The sequence below is a fragment of the Heloderma suspectum genome, chromosome 3 (assembly GCF_057233095.1).
Source record: "Heloderma suspectum isolate Gila_16-S chromosome 3, 16-S_ref, whole genome shotgun sequence".
In the NCBI taxonomy this organism is placed as follows: Eukaryota; Metazoa; Chordata; class Lepidosauria; order Squamata; family Helodermatidae; genus Heloderma; species Heloderma suspectum.
In genome coordinates this window covers 292,551,856-292,564,459 of record NC_139460.1, presented here as the reverse complement: position 1 = coordinate 292,564,459, position 12,604 = coordinate 292,551,856, and the positions used below count along the sequence as shown (strand labels likewise).

At 42.4% G+C, this 12,604-nt stretch overlaps 1 protein-coding gene across 1 annotated transcript in view; it reads right to left on the bottom strand.

Annotated features, from left to right (window-relative positions):
* Nucleotides 1-12,604, bottom strand: part of MED12L (mediator complex subunit 12L) — a 262,912-nt gene that overhangs the window by 180,199 nt on the left and 70,109 nt on the right. The window contains exons 13-15 of the mRNA XM_084847292.1: nucleotides 4,998-5,212; nucleotides 2,964-3,068; nucleotides 925-1,107 (exon numbers count right to left, since the gene is read on the bottom strand). Coding sequence (XP_084703418.1) covers nucleotides 925-1,107; nucleotides 2,964-3,068; nucleotides 4,998-5,212 — 503 coding nt within the window. The remainder of the gene's footprint in view (nucleotides 1-924; nucleotides 1,108-2,963; nucleotides 3,069-4,997; nucleotides 5,213-12,604) is intronic.

The window sequence follows — 12,604 nt, the reverse complement described above, 5'->3', positions numbered from 1 at the left end:
TATTAATCATACCAACTGACTAAAAAGACAAGCATTTGAAAATTAAATATATGCTTTGATTCTAACCTATTCATCATATGTAACATGGGAGACCCCAATCCTAATTTACTCAAAATATTCCTGTGATTTCTGCTTTCTATAATTTCTAACTATGCTTTAAAAAGAGGGAGAAGAAATCCATCAAGGCAATATCACATTGGAAATTATTTCTATGCTCAGTGGAATTATCAACTGCTTTCAGACACACGAGATGAAAATATAGCCAACAGCTTTCACACCAGACAGTTATTCTCTCTTAAGAACGAGGTTGTGAACATTAGCCTTTTTCATGTTTCCATGAGCATATCCATGTCAAGGACTTATCAAGTATACTTAAGTGGAGCAGAAAGTCTGTTGCTGAGACACAAGGACCAGGTTCATACGATCACAGAGGGGGGAAATGCCACAGTGGCTTATTTCCCCTTCCATGATCATGCGAACAGACCCAGGGAGTTTGACCAGCACAGGAGAATGATTATCCCTGCGGACCAAACAACAAATGGGATACAATTAACATGAAGATAGCATCTGTTTGAAGAGCATGACATGCCTGACAGACAATATAATATTTTAAATACATTTAGATATAATCCAGGTATATAAATCCCAACCCAGGTAAAATTAATCATGACTAAGTCCCAATGCATAAGTTTAGTCACAACTATTTAACTTTCACTGTTTCAAAGAGACTTAGCAAGGTGAAGCCAGAAAAAGAATGAGCCCCAATCCAGCTGAATTATTTGTGATTATGGATATAGTCCAATGCACACTTAGCTGGAAGCAAGCCCATTAAAATTAGTAGAATGTGCTTCCTAGTAAACATCACAGAATTGGTCTGCAAGTGTAAAAACTGGCATTCCTCAAAAATGGAAAATGGTTACTTACCAAGGGTATAGGAAAATGTGTTGCATATTGCAAATGGCGAAGAAGATTGTAGTTTGATGGAAAGATCAGCTCCCTCACTTTTTCCCTCTTCATAGACTTTTCACTATTCATTGCAATTCTTCTGTCTAGTATGGATATGGAATTCAGATTCTCACAAGACTCCCCAGGCATTGGAGAAAAAATCTATGCCATGTAAAACAAACATTTAATATTGTAAACAGAATATCTGTGCAATTTATGGTATGACCAATTCATTATTTAATTGATTATTATTAATAATATTAATATTTTACAAATATTACTTCATTTTACCTCAAAAGAGGTACTGTTGATGTATGCCAATGAAAATTAGGTCTAATTGGCTTGAAATATGCAACTAAACCATTTTTATTGCATTTTCAAGAGGTGCTTGTAACAGGGTGAGGACTAGTGCTCAGTAGTAAAGATACAACAAAATCCTTTATTTGTAAGCAATAACTGATTATGATTTCAGCCAATCTTATTTTCAAATGCATTTTCTTTGGGATCACATTCACTATGTGCCCTCTGTCCAACCTAACACCTCCCTGTTCCTGCAGTCAGCTCCTGGGCTACAGGGTGGATGAAGACTGAGCAAATGCAATACTTCTAGGCCTGGATGTAGAGTGAAGAGAAAGGTGGTGTAGTGGCTAGAATGTTGGACTGGGAGTTGGAAGTTCTGGGTTCTAGTCCCCACTCAGCCGTGAAAGCTCACTGGGTGACCTTGCGCCAGTCACAGACTCTCAGCCCAACCTACCTCACAGGGTTGTTGTTGTGAGGATAAAATGGAGAGGAGGAGGATTATGTATGCTGCCTTGGGTTCCTTAAGGAGGAAAAAAGGCAGGATATAAATGTAATGAATAAAAACAAACGAACGAACGAACGAATGAATGAATGAATGAATGAATAGAAGCACAACTACAGAATCATGGCCATTAACGCCAAGAAAACAAGGCTAATGTCCATACTCATCCTGTCATCCAGGTAAATAAAGAAGGCATAGTCATAACGGAGTATCTTCATGGTTGGTTAAATGAACATGCAACTATTAGTAAGACCATTTTCAGCTATTAAGAAATTCAGGGTAGATTCAGAGAACTAGTTCCTTCACTGCACATTTTCAAATCAAGTGATGACATTCACAGTCATTTTATGGTGCACTTGACATTGATCTAAACATCCAAAATAGCCCAGCACACACTTAATCTGAATGCTCCCTTGGACTGAACTAAGGGGTGAAATTATTGAACAAGCCCCACATAAGTGCAAATGAACTTGGGTGGTGGGGGTGAGAGGAAGATTTTTCAAGAACACACATATTACAGTGTTTCGGTGCCATTTATCAACTAATACTTCCTATTTTAGGAAGACCAAGTTCACACTACTCTTTTATAATACATTGTAGAAGTTTGAAATAGTTTGATTTAAAGTGCTTTCTGTTTATGCAATGAGAGAACATTAATCTCTGGGACATTGTTTTCCTTCTGGCCACTGATGACTGACTATTCAACGGTGCCCATTTCAAGAGATCACAAAATGTTCAGAACACTTCTCTTTAGGATCCTGTCATTGTGAATGCTTACTGTGGTAGTACAGTGCTGTAGCTATCCTAGCCATCCACACCACCTGAACAAATAAGGGCAAAAACCAACATTGTCAGAAAGTTGTGTTAACATTTCAAGCAGCAAATTGGTGAACACAAAGGTCTGAGTAAGTATATGGGATATGAGGTCATGCTTGAGCACTCATGATGTGTTCATGAAAGTGGCATTTTGAACACAGTGGGAGTGGTGCAAAGGTTACCACAGTGGAAACAGATGAGGCAGCTTTTGTAAACCTAACAATATGATGCTGTTTCAAAGAAGGAAGCTGACTATGGAGAAAAGAGGTGAGATACTCTGCTAATACTAAAAGAAATGCAGAAAAGATTGGTTAGAGTGTTCCAAGTGTCAGATCATGCTGGTGTATGTAGCAAAATGAAGAATGTATCTTTTTTTAAAAAAATCAGAAGTTAAACCTACTGGAAATTCCGAACCAAAGTCTGCCTTAAAGTCATTCTTGTCTACGTCATCAAAAATATTAGTAGTTCCCGAGTCAATGTACATATGTTCCATAATACTATGCTCCTAATGATCACCGAAGAGAAAAAGAAACACCAGTCAGAGTATGACATAAACCCTGGTATGCTGTAAACCCTGGGTGAATAGAACCACCCAGTTTGAGATGCAAAATACAAATTATTCCTTAGATTAAACAAGACATTTCTGTTCCCAACATACTTAGTGATCAAAGTGTTCTTTTTTTGAAGTCATACTTAAAAAAATAATGATAACAAGCTCAGAGAGACTCCATTCCACAAACTGCATGTTTTGTTTACAACGGAGAAGTAATCTCCCAGGAAATATCTGCTTTTGCTATGGGATCAGTTACTTCACACTAGAGAAAGGCTGTAGTGAAACCATCTTGACATCTCTAAAGGGATACATATTTGCTGAAGGCACCATATATTACAATTTATCTATAGAGTAAACAGTTGCAGTGCTGCTATTGCAATGAAACCTTGCAAAAGTAAAAGCTGGAAATAGATCTTCCTGTGGTTCCAAATAATGAGCAATATCCAACTTCCACAGGACTTCCCTTCCCTCTCCTCCTCACAGAGCAAATTCTGGGGGCACAGGGGGGCTGCAACGAGAGGGGGAAATCCATTCCCTCAATGTTGTCCATTCCACTGGTGGATGAACACCATTGAATTTCACCCAGTGATGGGTTGGGTTTGGGGAAAGAAGCCAAAATTTTTGTGAACCGCCCAGATTGCTTCAGCTATTGGGCAGTATAGAAATGTAACAAATAAATAAATAGCCACTAAAGTTCAGATGAAAATTCGGTCCAAGCCTTAAGGAGTACATCCTTAAGGTATATAAAATAATGCAAAAGTGACAGCTTCTATTATTGACTTCAGTAAATAAAGGGACCTTGATCTAGCAGAGCTACCTAAGTGCAAATACATCAGGTTATACATGCAACTGGCATTTTTTCATTCATTCACCCTTGCCACCCTGAAGCATGATGAACCACAATCAACCTTTTAAGCTTATTGTGCCAGATTACTTCTACATACACATTAACACCTCGTTTAGTGGCATAACTTGGGAAGATGAAAAAATATTTTAATATGGTGTGGAGAAAGTGGATAGGGAAACATTTTTCTCCCTCTCTCATAATACTAGAACCCCAGGTCATGATAGTGGGACTGATAAAAGGAAGTACTTCTTCACACAGTGCATTGTTAAACTACAGAATTCACTTCCACAAGATGTGGTGACAACCACCATGTTGGATGGCTTCACAAGGGTATTGGACAAATTCATGGAGGAGAAGGCTATCAATGGCTAAGAGACTTGATGGCTATATGCAACCTCCAGTATCAGAGGCAGTATGCCTATGTACACAAGTTGCTTGGGACCATGGGCGGGAAAGTGCTGTTACACTTATGTCCTGGTTGTGGGCTTCCCATGGGCAGCTGGGCAGCCACCGTGTGAAGAGAATGCTGGACAAGATGGACCTTTGGTCTGATCCAGCATGGCTCTTATGTTTTTATATTCTTAATAATTAGAAGCATAAAACTTACAGTAAGCATAGGTCCTCTTCTCATATTACACTGGTGACATGGGAGCTACTGCAAGGCAACTGCATCCCATATCACCAAAGTTACACCAAAAGCCACAGGCTACATGAGATGAACCTATACTGCTCTTCCTTCCCATACCAGTATCTCCTGTCTGGAAACTGGGGAGCAGACGCAGCAGCATGGACTGCTCACACTATACTGACAATACAAGAGAGAGCCACACTGCAGCCCCCATGCTGCCCGTATAATGAGAAAGCAGTGCTCTAATTAATGGGCTACATTAGGATTTACACTGAAAATCTGAAGCACAAAACAAGCTTTCTAGATAACACAATGATGAATAAGTTTTTAATATAAAGGGTGGACATTAGGGTTTGGTTTTTTTACCTATATGAAGCAAAGAAACAAAAAACAACAAACGTCTTACCTCCAGTTTCACATCTTGTTCCCTAGAATACCGCTCATCCATGTTTTCCCCGGTTGGAGAGCGTGATCTAGAGGCTGCAGTGACAGATAAGTCTCCACGTGATATTAAAGTGCACATGTAAGCATCATGAGAGAAAACATCATGCCGTATAAATTCACAGAAAAGCAGCACCAGGTTCACAAATTCTGTCTTCTCATATTCACTGTTTGGGTCAGCTGCCAATAGAGAAAGATATAGATTGCATTAATACCAATTAGAGTTTTGCAAAGAGAACACGCTGATCATAGCAAACACTCTTTTCCAACAGCACAAGAGGCGACTCTACACATGGACATCACCAGATGGTCAATATCGAAATCAGATTGATTATGTCCTTTGCAGCCAAAGATGGAGAAGCTCCATACAGTCAGTAAAAACAAGACCTGGAGCTGACTGAGGCTCAGATCATGAGCTTCTTATTGCAAAATTTCGGCTTAAATTGAAGAACGTCGGGAAAACCACTAAACCATTCAGGTATGACCTAAATTATATCCCTTATGAATATACAGTGGAGGTGAGGAATAAGGGATTAGACCTGATAGACAGAGTGCCTGAGGAACTATGGATGGAGGTCCGTAACATTGTTCAGGAGGCAGCAATGAAATCCATCCCAAAGAAAAAGAAATGCAAGAAAGCCAAGTGGCTTTCTGATGAGGCTTTACAAGTAGCTGAGGAAAGAAGGGAAGCGAAAAGCAAGGGAGAAAGGGGAAGATATATGCAACTGAATGCAGAGTTCCAGAGAATAGCAAGGAGAGACAAGAAGGCCTTCTTAAATGAACAATGCAAAGAAATCGAGGAAAACAGCAGAATGGGAAAGACTAGAGATCACTTCAAGAAAATCGGAGGTCTCAAGGGAACGTTTTGTGCAAAGACGGGCATGATAAAGGACAAAGAAGGCAGGGACCTAACAGAAGCAGATGAGATTAAGAAGAGGTGGCAAGAATACACAGAAGAACTATACAGGAAAGATCTGAATGTCCCTGATAGCCATGATAGTGCGGTCACTGAACTTGAGCTGGACATCCTCGAGAGTGAAGTCAAGTGGGCCTTAGGAAGCATTAGTAACAACAAAGCTAGCGGAGATGACAGTATTCCAGCTGAGCTATTTAAAATCCTAAAAGGTGATGCTGTTAAAATGCTGCATTCAATATGCCAACAAATTTGGAACACTCAACAATGGCCGCAAGACTGGAAAAGATCAGTTTACATTCCAATTCCAAAGAAGGGCAACGCCAAAGAGTGTTCAAACTACCGTACAGTTGCGCTCATTTCACATGCCAGCAAGGTGATGCTCAAAATTCTACAAGCTAGGCTTCAGCAGTATGCGAACCGAGAACTACCAGAAGTACTAGCTGGGTTTCGAAGAGGCAGAGGAACTAGAGATCAAATCGCCAACATTCGCTGGATCATGGAGAAAGCAAGAGAATTCCAGGAAAACGTCTATTTCTGCTTCATTGACTACGCTAAAGCCTTTGATTGTGTGGATCACAACCAACTGTGGCAAATTCTTAAAGTGATGGGAGTACCAGACCACCTTACCTGTCTCCTGAGAAACCTGTACGAGGGTCAAGAAGCAACAGGAAGAACCAGACATGGAACAACCGAGTGGTTCAAAATTGGGAAAGGAGTACGACAAGGCTGCATATTGTCACCCTGCTTATTTAACTTATATGCAGAGTACATCATGAGAAACGCCGGGTTGGATGAATCACAGGTCGGAATTAAGATTGCTGGGAGAATTATCAACAACCTCCGATATGCAGACGATACCACCCTAATGGCAGAAAGCGAAGAGGATCTCAAGAGCCTCTTGTTGAGGGTGAAAGAGGAGAGTGCAAAAGCTGGTTTGAAACTCAACATTAAAAAAACGAAGATCATGGCATCTGGCCGCATCACTTCCTGGCATATAGAAGGGGAAGAAATGGAAGAAGAGACAGATTTTACTTTCTTGGGCTCCAAGATCACCGCAGACGGTGACTGTAGCCATGAAATTAAAAGACGCTTGCTCCTTGGGAGGAAAGCTATGGCAAACCTAGACAGCATAGTAAGAAGCAGAGACATCACCTTGCCGACAAAGGCTCATATCATCAAAGCTATGGTTTTCCCAGTAGTAATGTATGGCTGTGACAGCTGGACTATAAGGAAGGCTGAGCGCCGAAGAATTGATGCTTTTGTACTGTGGTGCTGGAGAAGACTCTTACAAGTCCCCTGGACTGCAAGGAGGTCAAATCAGTCCATCCTAAAGAAAATCAACCCTGACTGCTCATTGGAAGGACAGATACTGAAGCTGAAGCTCAAATATTTTGGCCACCTAATGCGAAGAGAAAACTCTCTAGAAAAGACCCTGATGCTGGGAAAGACTGAAGGCAAAAGGAGAAGGGGACGGCAGAGGATGAGATGGCTAGATAGCATCACCGATGCAATGAATATGAACTTGAGCACACTCCGGGAGAGAGCGGAGGACAGGAAGGCCTGGCGTGCTATTGTCCATGGGGTCACGAAGAGTCGGACATGACTGAACGACTGAACAACAACAACAACAATAACAATTAGACTCAAGCAGGTTAAAAAAAATTAAACCCCCATTCAAATTCAGACTTCACAAACATCGAAGCAGCTATTTCAGGTATAAAAAATCCTGCTTATCCACTTTATCCAGACTTTCGTAAAGTCAGCCCATATAAGAAGGTCCTGCATCACTTTTGAAAGATACTCAGGTTTGGTTTGACAACTCTCCAGGCAGTTTAATACATTTTTTTATAACACTGAGGCTTACTGAAAGCCTAGTTGCAAGAGTAATCCACCATGAATTGGACCCCTTCAAGGCAATCCATTTACACTATGAACCACTACAGGTTAAATGAGAGAGTCACCATAATATGATTAAGAGAACCCACAATGTATAGCTCTTGAGCACACCAACATTCCCACTATTTATTAAACCCTTATGGAGAGTGCCCCACCTCTCTCCTGCGTCAGATGTAAGGATGGAGAGATCTGTTAATCTCGATTTCTCCCAGTTTTCCAATCCTTAATTTGTTCCATCTCATTTCCATATCAGTTTCCACATCAGTTTGCAACATGAAGTCCACACCAACATTCTTATGCACTTTTGTGTACACTTCTCCTAAGATATGCCTTTTTGTACACATTTTTATCTAATATATGCATTTTTTACCATCAGTTTTCTCTTATATGAAAAAGAGAATCAGTTTTCTCTTATATGGCTGCAAACATTTTATAAACAAACCAATTCCGTCTGAAACTTTAATTTTCTGGCCTATTTCATTGCAAACTCATCAGCTGTCTCTCCAAAGTCAATTTCTCTTGCAAGTTCACACTCAGACAGAATAGCTAAGTGGCTTAGTAATTATTGCCCCATAATTATTGCCCCAATTTTGACTGCTGATGAGTGCTAGCATGATTAAACTTATTTCATCTTCTGCGACATGCACTAGCAGCAAGCAAATGCTACACACACTTCATTGAAAATTAGTTTCAGTTGTTGTTTTGTAAATTTCATTTCCTAAATTAAGTGGGGGCTAATTCATCATCTTTTCTGAATGGCAACTTGAAGATTTCTTTTTCCAAACGCAACTTTTCATAAGGAAAATACTCAGAAATCTGTGCCTGACTTGTACTTATAGCCAGGTATCGTGGTATACAGAGGGGGGGGTGCGTGTGTGTGTGTGACAGAGACAGACAGACAGAGAACATTAGACATTTGTTCATATATACTTTCGGTCTGTAAATCCTACCACAATACTGGCTTCCACCGTCCCTGAGATCAATGATGGGGCTTTGCCTGTCCTACCAGCTGTCCTTCCTCCTGCCTATGCACAAGGAACTCTGGGACTTGTTGCTTTTGAGAGAGCATGTCACATAAAGGGAATCACAAATATTTATCTCAAACTGCAAGTCCCAGTTTAACTGCACAATAGACCATGTGTCCTACTTTACACAGGACAGTCCTTTGTTTCAAGGCATCATCTATTTCAGGGGTGGGCAGCTTGTGGCCCTCTAGATATTTTGAACTCCCATCATACCTCACCATTGGCTATGCTGGTTAGGGCCAATGGGAGTTGTAGGGCAAAACATGTGGAGGTCCACAAGTTGCTCACCCCTGCTGTATTTGTTCAGTCCAATACTAGTTTAAAGAATCCTAAGAAGGTAGAAACCCCAAGGGCATCAACAGTTAGTGCCTTGACATCAGACTAAGCAAAGACATAATTCACCTGGTCAGATCGTTCTCCACTATGATGAGATGTATTCAGAACTGTCATCAGGGATCAGCATGGTGGAGCAGAAGGGCCTATCCCCAACCATGCCAACCCCTAAGATGGCAGGCAACATTCAAATGCACTCTTCCTGCAGCAATACTCACACACTACATTTCCATAGGAGGCAGTGGCACTTTTGATTGAAAACAGCTGGCACTCAGCTCTACACTTGCTGCCCATCATCTTAGATTGCAAAAGCAATACCTGACACTGATGTGTCAGGCATTGAATTTGGGACAATCTCAGATGGCAGGCAGTAGGTACAGAGCCAGCTGAGTGCCAGCCTCACTCCCATTCAAAAGTGCTGCTGCCCTTGGGAAAAATGTTTGAGGAGGGGGAGGTGGAAGAGAGTGAGTAGGTGGCAGAGGTGGCAGCAAGCAGGCAAAATGGTGGTAGAGGCCATGGCAGGCAAGTAAAATAGAGGGGATGGCTGCAGGTGAAGAAAAGAAGGTAGTGGCAGAGTGGGGAGGGTGTCACAAATCCTCATTCCTTAAGCACTCACACACACACAAAATGAGAGGCTTCAGTCTCACGCCTTTAATTCATTATTCACAGGTTCATTACAGATGCAAATCCTCCAAGACTCTCTGGCTACAAAGGAATGCCTCCAGGAGATTCAAAGGGGTTCACCGAAAGTTGCCCATAGTTTGAAAGGGAGGCTATCTGGCAAGGCTAACTTAGGGAAGGAGGTCCCGCCCCTCACGCGATGCTTCCCTGTGTAGCCTCTCACTCATCGCTACCCTGTTCGACCGCCTGAGCTCCGCCCCTGACATTTCCCTCTTAGCTCTGCGTCTCCGCCTCGCATCTCTTAGGTCACAGTCCTCAAGCCCCGCTTCCTCCTGCTCGCTGCTTCTCACAGAGGGGGGCAAGGAGGAAGTTTCATGCGCAGCCATCTGGGAGTTGGTAACTTGAGAAGCACGCCTACCCATATCTGAACTGGCTTGTGAAAATGCCTCCCCCAGTTCTGGCTGCTCCTCTTCTGAATCTGAGCTGCTAACTATCTCTGCGCTCAAAATCAATACTGACAGAGAGGCAACAGCAGCACCATGGCCGAGGTCCCTGTGAAGTGTGCTGCCAGCCCTGGATGTATCTTTCTATTACAGTTACAGTAATGTTTTCTAAAACTGTATCTATACCTATCAATTGGGGCCGCGGTGGCTTAGTGGTTAAGACGCTGAACTGCAGACCGGGAGGTCGGCAGGACAGCAGTTCGAGACCCGAGTGCCGCGTGACGGAGTGAGCTCCCGTCTTCAGTCCCAGCTCCTGCCAACCTAGCAGTTCGATAGCAAGAAACTGCAAGTAAATAAATAGGTACCGCTTCAGCGGGAAAGGTAACAGAGTTCCGTGCACGGTGTTCAGTCATGCCGGCCACATGACCACGGAAGTGTCTTCGGACAGCCCTGGCTCTTCGGCTTAGAAATGGAGATGAGCACCACACCCTAGAGTCGGACACGACTGGCTGGGGCCACCTTTACCTTTTTACCTATCAATTAGCATATGCAAATCCATGTCCTCTTCTTTCGTAATGCATTTCCTCTTTTTTGGCCACCCTACTGCACAGGCACACTTTCTCCGTTCTAGAGAAGAGACTGAGCCAGTCACCCACTCTTCAAAATGTTGCTTGTTCTGCTCCCAACACTGTCTATGACCGATCCAGCAAATCTCACAAGATCTGGACAACATACAGTGGAATAAGTTTCCATAAACATCTTCAGGCATTATCTACAATATAACCTCAATTTCCCCCCCGCATAGCAATGGAGTTGCAGCAAGGCCTTCTGGGCCCTTCTGAATCTCTGGGCCCTGATAAAGTATGACCTCAGTCTCCTTCTGCCCCATGCTTGGACCCTGCAGGCATAGGATATATTTATTTACTATTTATTTTATTTACTATTTATTTATTTATTTATGGACAGAACTGGCTTTGCACAGGTTGGAATAGCCCTTTGTTTGCTACAGTGAAGTCTTTAAGCAAACAAATGCAGCTTTCAGAGTTGAACATATTGTGCCTACCTCATGTGAGTGAGCCCCCTGCCAGGGGCTATGCCTATAACTCCCTAAAGGAAGGGCCTGTCCACTCCATTCTCCTGAGTGAGGGCTGTGCCACAGGAGCAGGGAGGGGGTAGGCACATAACTGTGTCCCTTGGGCTACTAATGTCCTCTGGCTTCAAACTGTAAGGACTGCAACACTATGTGCTGGTTAGGGAAGTCTGTCCCTTGTAGCTGAAGATGCTACTGCAGGTTTGAACTACAAGGACACATTTAAGGGCGCAGTCCTATCCAGATGCCTGTCAGCCTCTGAACTCAGAAGCTGACTGGTATCCTATACAGAGAGGGAGAAGCATTTTAGGATGTTTTTGCCCATCTAGCTGAGGAGTCAGGGAGGGGGAAGGAAGAAGACTGGGGAAGGCTGGGGATAGCTTGTATCGCCGCTTCCTCAGTCCCTTCTTCTCCTCTCCCCACCCACAGAACGGCTCCCTTTCTGTCCTCTCAAAGGTCACTGTCCTCAGAGACGCAGCTGACATGGTTTCTCCTGGGTCCAAGGTCGAGGAACTATCTCTGACCTCAGATACAGGAATCCCAACTATCCTATGGCCCCCAGACACTGTCTAGGGGCCATAGGATTACTCTCTAAATTAATTAAAATTAATTAATTTTAAAAATAAAAAAATGCTGAGGTCCCCTTAATATGCACACCAACTTTCAGGTGTCTAGGTCTCACGATCTTGGCTCTATGGCACTGATGGACAGACAGGCAGACATCCTCTTTTATTATAATAGGTTCATTAATTCATGTCATTTATGAGTCACCTTATAGCCAAAGCTCTCAGAGCAACAAACATAATAAAAACAAATACAATAAAACCAATGATAAAACATTAAAAGAATTTTAAAAGGAGCCACAACAATAATTTTAAAAGGAGAAATAAATGGATAGAAAAGGATTATTTTAAAATGAAGCTTTAAACATCAATGAAAATAGAACAAGCAAACTTTTTTTTAAAGCTTGGGAAAATAAAAAGGTCTTTTTCTGGTACCAAGAAGCCAATAGTTTGTTTCCCCCAAGTCACATTTTAGAGTTCATGCTCCTTGGGACAAGGACAGTGGAGGTTGTTGGCTCCAATGTCAGTGGGGCGCTGAATCCGCTCCAGGTTTCAGTCAGAACTCTAACGGAAATATCCAAGGTGCTGAACCCATTTGGGGGACAGGGTTCAGCACCTTGGATAGCTCCTTTAGAGTTCTGACTGAAACCTGGAGCAGATTCACTGCCTCACTGACATCGGAGCC